The sequence below is a fragment of the Erythranthe guttata genome, chromosome 8, assembly GCF_056151865.1.
Source record: "Erythranthe guttata isolate IM_541 chromosome 8, IM_541, whole genome shotgun sequence".
NCBI classification, from domain to species: Eukaryota; Viridiplantae; Streptophyta; class Magnoliopsida; order Lamiales; family Phrymaceae; genus Erythranthe; species Erythranthe guttata.
The window spans coordinates 24,386,346-24,393,244 of record NC_142540.1 but is presented as its reverse complement, the minus strand read 5'-3'; the positions used below and the strand labels follow the sequence as shown (position 1 = coordinate 24,393,244).

The 6,899-nt window shown below is 29.7% G+C and overlaps 1 protein-coding gene across 1 annotated transcript; it reads left to right on the top strand.

The window, feature by feature from the left end:
- The first annotated feature begins 5,311 nt into the window (after nt 1-5,311).
- On the top strand, nt 5,312-6,118 carry LOC105964948 (MIZU-KUSSEI-like protein (Protein of unknown function, DUF617)). Its single transcript, XM_088821157.1, has one exon. It carries the CDS (start codon nt 5,366-5,368, stop codon nt 6,116-6,118), a length of 753 nt encoding a protein of 250 aa, XP_088677283.1. The 5' UTR covers nt 5,312-5,365.
- Nucleotides 6,119-6,899: the final 781 nt, after the last annotated feature.

Here is a 6,899-nt window from a genome sequence, read left to right as displayed (position 1 = left end):
TGCGTATATCACCACCCTTTCTGCTATTGCCTTTTGTTCTTAGATATGTCTGCTTTTTGTTGAAAACGACAAGAGAGATGATCTTGTGGTTTAGGAAATTTACGTTTATTAAACTAAAATCAAAATTCGTAAGTTAAAACTTTAAATTTTAAAATATCATGTAAACAATAATTATTATTATTTAAACTTTAAATCTAGGTCGGCCTTTATATCCAAATCGTACTGTTATAATTTCTTTTGTTATGGTGACGCTATTTTGACAAACAATTGGATTATCTTATATATAAAAGAAAAAAAATGCTAGGGTAATCTAAGAAATCCCAATGACATATTTGTAAAAATAATTAAGTTATGTGTATACATAATTTTTTATCTCCTATTTTGCAGTCTGTTTTTTTTTTTAATTACTTTAACACCAAATCTCGGATAGCAAAATAATAATCCACTACATCTATATAATAATAACAATAATAATAATAATAATAATAATAATAATAATAATAATAATAATAATAATAATAATAATAATAATAATAATAATAATAATAATAATAATAATAATAATTGTAATTGTAATTAACTAGGGAAGCAACATTTTCCTTTTTTGAAATTTTGGTATTCAAACATGTTTTTAACTTCTTCAAAAATTGCAAAATGGCTCATAAAGTGTTCAGTAGGTGTCTTCGAAACGTGTCCGAAACACTGAAACATTAAGGAGTTAAAGTTTTTGTGCTACATAATTTTGCTCTTTAGTCTTATCTAGACAAGTATTAATTAATTTGTCAAAAGTGTTATTATTATCTAGAATCTGCATGCATGTCCTCTCTCTCTCTCTCTCTCTCTCTCTCTCTCTCTCTCTCTCTCTCTCTCTCTCTCTATTATTATTATTTATTATTTATTTTTTTCTTATTGTTAATTTCATCACTGTATTAAATTTGGAGCGACTCTATAATAAAATATCTGCATAAAAAGGAAAAATGACAAGAATTAAAAATAAATCTTTTGTGGCCTAGAATTTTTGTATTCCTCCAATTGCCTTTTTCCTTTGTGGTATGTTTGTTATATGTTTCATTTGTGGATCTTATCGTACGTGTATGAATTTCAATCACTTTTTTTTATTTTTAGTATCAAACCAAAAGAAGTAAATCAAATTTTGTGCATATTATTTTCTTAAATATTTTTCACTAAATAAATTTTGGGGTCATTTCATAGTCTCATTGGAATTATATATTAGCAATATTTACCAAAAATAAAATAACCCAATTACGAGTAGGTAATAAATTATATATGACATCATTAATCATTTTCTTTAATTTACAAATACTATAACATGCATATTATTGTTGATAAATATAAATACTTGTTTTAACTATATATTTGATTAAATATTACACGTAATAACTTTTATAAAACTTTTATAATGGTAAGATTCTTGTAATATCTATATGTGCAGTTCCGTCATAAAAAACTTTTGATTTTTTCGGACGGATCGGAATAAGCCTTTTCGGAAATTGGAAAAAATTAGTTCCACTTCCGTTCCAAAATAAAAAGTAGAAAAAAACTGAATCGGAATTAAAAAATTATTCAAAAATCGGATAATTTCGGATCGAAATCGGCGGAATATGAAAATTTCTATTTTCTGATCACATAAAATATAAAATACAAAATATATTAGTAATTTAAGTGTAATATTCAGGAAAAAAATCGGAATTTTTGAAACTCGTAATTATGGAATTTGGATTAAAAAATATTGTTCCAAAATAAAATAAAAAAACCGGATCGGAGTCGGAGAAAATCGGAAATTCTGTTTCAATTTCCACCCCTTATAACGATATATATATATTTACTCATGGTTGTGATTATGGGTGGTAAACGAGCCGAGCCGGCTCGCGAACTCGACGAGCTGACTCGACAAAGGCTCGAACTCGAGCTCGAGCGCAAGCCCAATTATAGTTGTTCAACATCCACCCTTATGGTGTCAAATTCAACATAATCATCTAGATTTCGTGGAATGTGTGCTCTAGTTTGTACTCGTTTTGTGTAGAAATACAGTTTCTGATGCACCACAATATGATATAATATACAAGTCAATAAACACATATTATGATCATCTTGCTTCAAAATGTGGAGCTCGAATGGGATACAGCGGGTAAAAAGTAATAATATTCCATATAATCTCGAAAATTTTACAAATTTGAAACCGCAAGAGTGGACGTGTTAGAAGACTTATAGTTGAGGGGTGGTTGTAATTACCCAAATAGGAGGGTGTTTTCATAATTTGACCATACCTCAGGGGTGATTATAATTTGCCCTACTGTAAATAATTTTGAATGAAAAAAAATTAATAATTAAAAAAAAACTAAAAAAAAAAAACAAAAACCAAAGTTAACTTGAGTTCGAGCCAGAAAAAAAAAATCGATGAGTTCGAACTCAGTAAAATAGACTCGAACTCGAACTCGAACTCAAGCCTACCAAAATAACCGATTTCGGCTCGTTCACACTCCTAGTTGCGATTCTCTTCTAAAAGAAGAAAAAAGAAAAAAACCCAAAATAATCCATATTCAATGGATATTTATATTCATGTTCTTGGCTTTCCTTTTTTGGTCCTTTTATCTTGAAAACGACAAAACGGAATCATGTCACATATGATTTCGGAGCAATAGTAAAATTCCTCTATGTTAGAAAGAAAAATATCATTAATAGTTCTTTTTTCTTTTCCCCAATTTTTGTTCTTTTAATTTTCTTAATCTATTTATATATTTATATAGCAATATTGATATTATATATGTATATACCACAAATTTCTCGAGTCTGCAAAATGTAAATTACACGACAAGAAAATGGAAACAAATAAATTTTATTAATCAAACGAAAATGGATTACAATCTCTAGGAATTTCTCTGAGTTTTATCTCCTATTCTAAAATCGACTCAATGACTTAAAAGCTTATTCATGAATCGAATAAATATAAAAATATTAACTCTACGTATTCAAATAGTCAGCTTAAATTAATTCTACAATATTTTATTTAGCGAATAAGCAATCACTCATCAAATATAATATATAATTCTCAATAATGTTTTAGAATTAAACATTTTTCTTAGATAAGGTAAATTCTTAAGTAATTGTCTTTTTCATTATGTGAAGATTATTACATGTAGTGATTAAAAATTGATGATAAGTAAGAGTTAGGTTAAAAAAATGGTTATAAAGAAAGAGTCTAAAAATTGATAAAATTAGTTAAGACATTTTGCATATGTTGTTAACCTAGTTAGCTAGTTTGTTACATCTCTTACTACATTTTATTGGAATACTCTCTTACTTTCGTCCACCTCGTCTTTAGAGCTAGGTGTGCGATATGATGTAGATCATGGTATTCATATATTCTATAGATCATCAGTAAATTACATATTTCAGAATGTCGGGTAAAATTATATAATTTTTCGACGTCGGCTACTTGTAGGTATGGTTGTTTATGTCCCTCGTCCAACTCGCATGCATTGTGACAACAATTTTTTATACAAAATTGCTCATAACTTAATCTTTAACAAACGAATTAAGCATATATATTTTTTATTCAATTTTTTTAACAAAATCTAAATTAATGAGACATAATTGGCTAAATTGATTTGAGTCTAGTAGCATCTAGCTAGGGATCTTATTATAATCACCCTGGACAAAAGGACAAGGACAAATTATATATCTATGACTATATATAGAGTATTACTTGACAGTTGTAATTTAGAGTTGTTTGAAGGCACAATTATTATTATATTATTACAAAGCAAAAGTATCCATAATTGACAAAATAAGTTGGAGGGTTAGTTGTGATGTTTGTACTCTATTTGTTCTCGTCCCACTCTTTTGCAACATTTAAATTAATTACTCATAATATGCAATACATAAAACTGAATTAAACGTAGTGTAATAATTAAGAATATATAATTTTCAAGAGTTAAGAAATAAACAAGACAAGGGTTTATTTATCCATAAACTCTATTTGGTATTGTTGAATTAAATTTTTGGAATTTGTGTAAGTCCCATATTATGTTTATGTCCTCACGTGTACTAGCGGAGCTATAATTTTAAGTTACGAGAGTGTAATACATTTTTTTTATAGCTCTAAATAAATAAATAGGGATTTAAGAAATATTGAGGGTACCATGACCCATTCACTCAATACTGACTACGCCACTGTTCTGCTCATGTGTTCATAGATTTGGCCTGCTAATTTATACCGAAAATTGTGTTATTGGTGTGTGTTTATGATATATAGACATATACGTGTGTGTATACACATAAGTCTAGAATAAGGGGTGTCTAAGATGTTAGAATCTGAACCTTAATATTTTATTCATAGTCAATTCTCATAGACATGTAATGAATTGGTTGTGCAAGAGAATGATAATACAAGCCGGAAAGACATCAGAATAAAATTACTGTTAAACTTTTATAAATTAATATAATGAAGATTAACAAAATTTTATTAATATATCAAAATATTAAGTTATTGAACTAATAATTTAGTATTCCATCTGTTCCATAATAATTTTATCTTTTTAAATATTTGTGTGTAGTATTATTTGTCGCTTTAGATTTTCAATAATGCATTAAATGCATTTCTTCCTGTTTCAACCTTTTTGATTCAACTCAAAGTATTGACTCTCTCTTATGATATTATTAAATGATCAATGTTATTTTAGTTTTTCTAATGTGTTTTTTTTCTCCCTAAAATCATGACAAATTTAGGGAGATTCTTAATATTTGTGCAAAGTTAAAAACGACAGTTAATTAGGAACAAAGAGTGTACGTTTTTTTACCGAGTCAGGATATGAATAAATTATTATTTGAGCAATGTTATTAATTTATAAAGTAATTTTATCGAGGTTCTACTGTAATTTACTATTTTCAGGTTAATGAACCGATCATTTAACTTGTTAGTTAAGAAAATTCGAGAAAATTAATTATTCACACATAAAGAAAAATAAAATCCTACATTTCCATAAATTTTAATCCAATTTCATGTGCATAATATATATATACAATATTGATAAAAAGACAAACACAATGAATTATACCCCACCATTTATTCTTTACAAAAAAAACCCCCTTTTTTCCAGCCCAAAAGGCCATGCAATTATTTGCCGCATCAAAAAATGCCTGCATTACAACCACTTCTTTACACACACAGAAAAAATAAAATAATAAAGTGAAAAAAAAAAAAAAAAACAACAAATATTTTCACTTTCTCTACATATATATAAACCCCTAATTTCCTAACAAAAATTCATAGCCTCAACATATATATAAACCCCTAATTTCATAAGAAAAAATCATAGCCTCTACATATATATACACAATAACTATGATAATGTCATACCCAACCCCCGCCTCCCGCGGCGGCACCACCACGATCACCACCGTGGACTGCCAGAAACAAGTCCACTCGTGGCGGCTCCTCCGCTCAATCGCACGTCTCCTCCTCCCCACATGCAACTGCACCACCACACAAGAAAATAATCAAGAAGCATCTTTACTCAAAAAATACAAAAAAAATTCCTCCGTCAGCTCCTCCACCACCACCACCACCACCGCCACCATCACCGGAACTTTATTCGGTCTCCGGCGAGGAAAAGTAAGCTTTTGCATCCAAACAAACCCTAAATCCGTATCACCACTAATCCTTCTTCTTGAACTCGATATCCCTACAAATGTTCTTGCAAAGGAAATGAAAGGCGGGTCGATTCGTTTCGCCTTCGAATGCAAAGCGAATAATAATAATAATAATGATATAGATTATTATTATTCGAGTTCTTCTTCTTCTTCTCCTCCTCTCTTGGCCATGCCTTTGTGGACAATGTACTTCAACGGAAAAAAAATAGGGTTTGCTGTGAAGAAAAAGCCGTCAACTGCGGATAACGAAGTTTTGAAGAAAATCGAAAAAATCGGGGTGGGGGCGGGAATTACGAGGGTTGAGGATGATGTCATGTATCTAAGAGGGAAGTTCGAGAGATTTCACGGTTCGGCGAATTCGGAGTCTTTTCATTTGATTGATAATGATGATGGTAATGATAATATTGGGCAGGAATTAAGTTTTTATTTTCTTCGATCATATTAATTGTTAAATACTTTCTGATTTTTCTTTTCTTTTTTCCTTCTTTTTATTCTACTATTTATATATTTTTGAGACGTGCATTAATTTTGCATGGCTTTATATATTGTCCGAGTGTGGAGTAGCAACCAAATTTCTACAATGATCTTGACTAGAGATGGATAAATTACACCCATGTCACATGAAATTAGATCTAATTACATCTTGATCCTTCAACTATGAGAAATTATTAAACCTCTCTTGAGGTTCGGTTACATCTAACACTCACATAACATGGTATCAGAGCCAGATCGTATGAAAGATTATGTGTTCGAACTCTAATTATATTTGTCTACACTAGGGGCTGTTGTTGAAGATATAAATATTAAATAATTCACCTTACAATCATTTAACACATTCAACTCCGGCCCTTCTCACCATTAGTTTTATTGTACAATTTACCAAATTCAATCAAAGATCTCAACAAACAATTCAACTCAAACATTGTACAATTGAACAAGCAATATAATAACCATGCACAAACAACCCTAATTTTGTAAGATGAATGCATGAAAGAAGAAAACAAATGTTTACGCGTGGTTCAACCTTAAAGAATGGCCTACATTTACGGGAGGGAAGAAGTCTTTATTAATGACAACACCATTGGTTAACAGAAAGTACAAAGACTCACAAGATTACACGAAATCTCCATTTTCTCAAATTTCTTTCTTCACGATCTCTACTGTAATTTGGTCGGTGTTTATGGTGCGTGTATGTGTGCTATCTAACCAACTCGTGCAACTTTACA

What these genes read in the sequence shown, in the direction of transcription:
- LOC105964948 (XM_088821157.1), top strand. Translation starts at nt 5,366, where the DNA reads ATGATAATGTCATACCCAACCCCCGCCTCCCGCGGCGGCACCACCACG.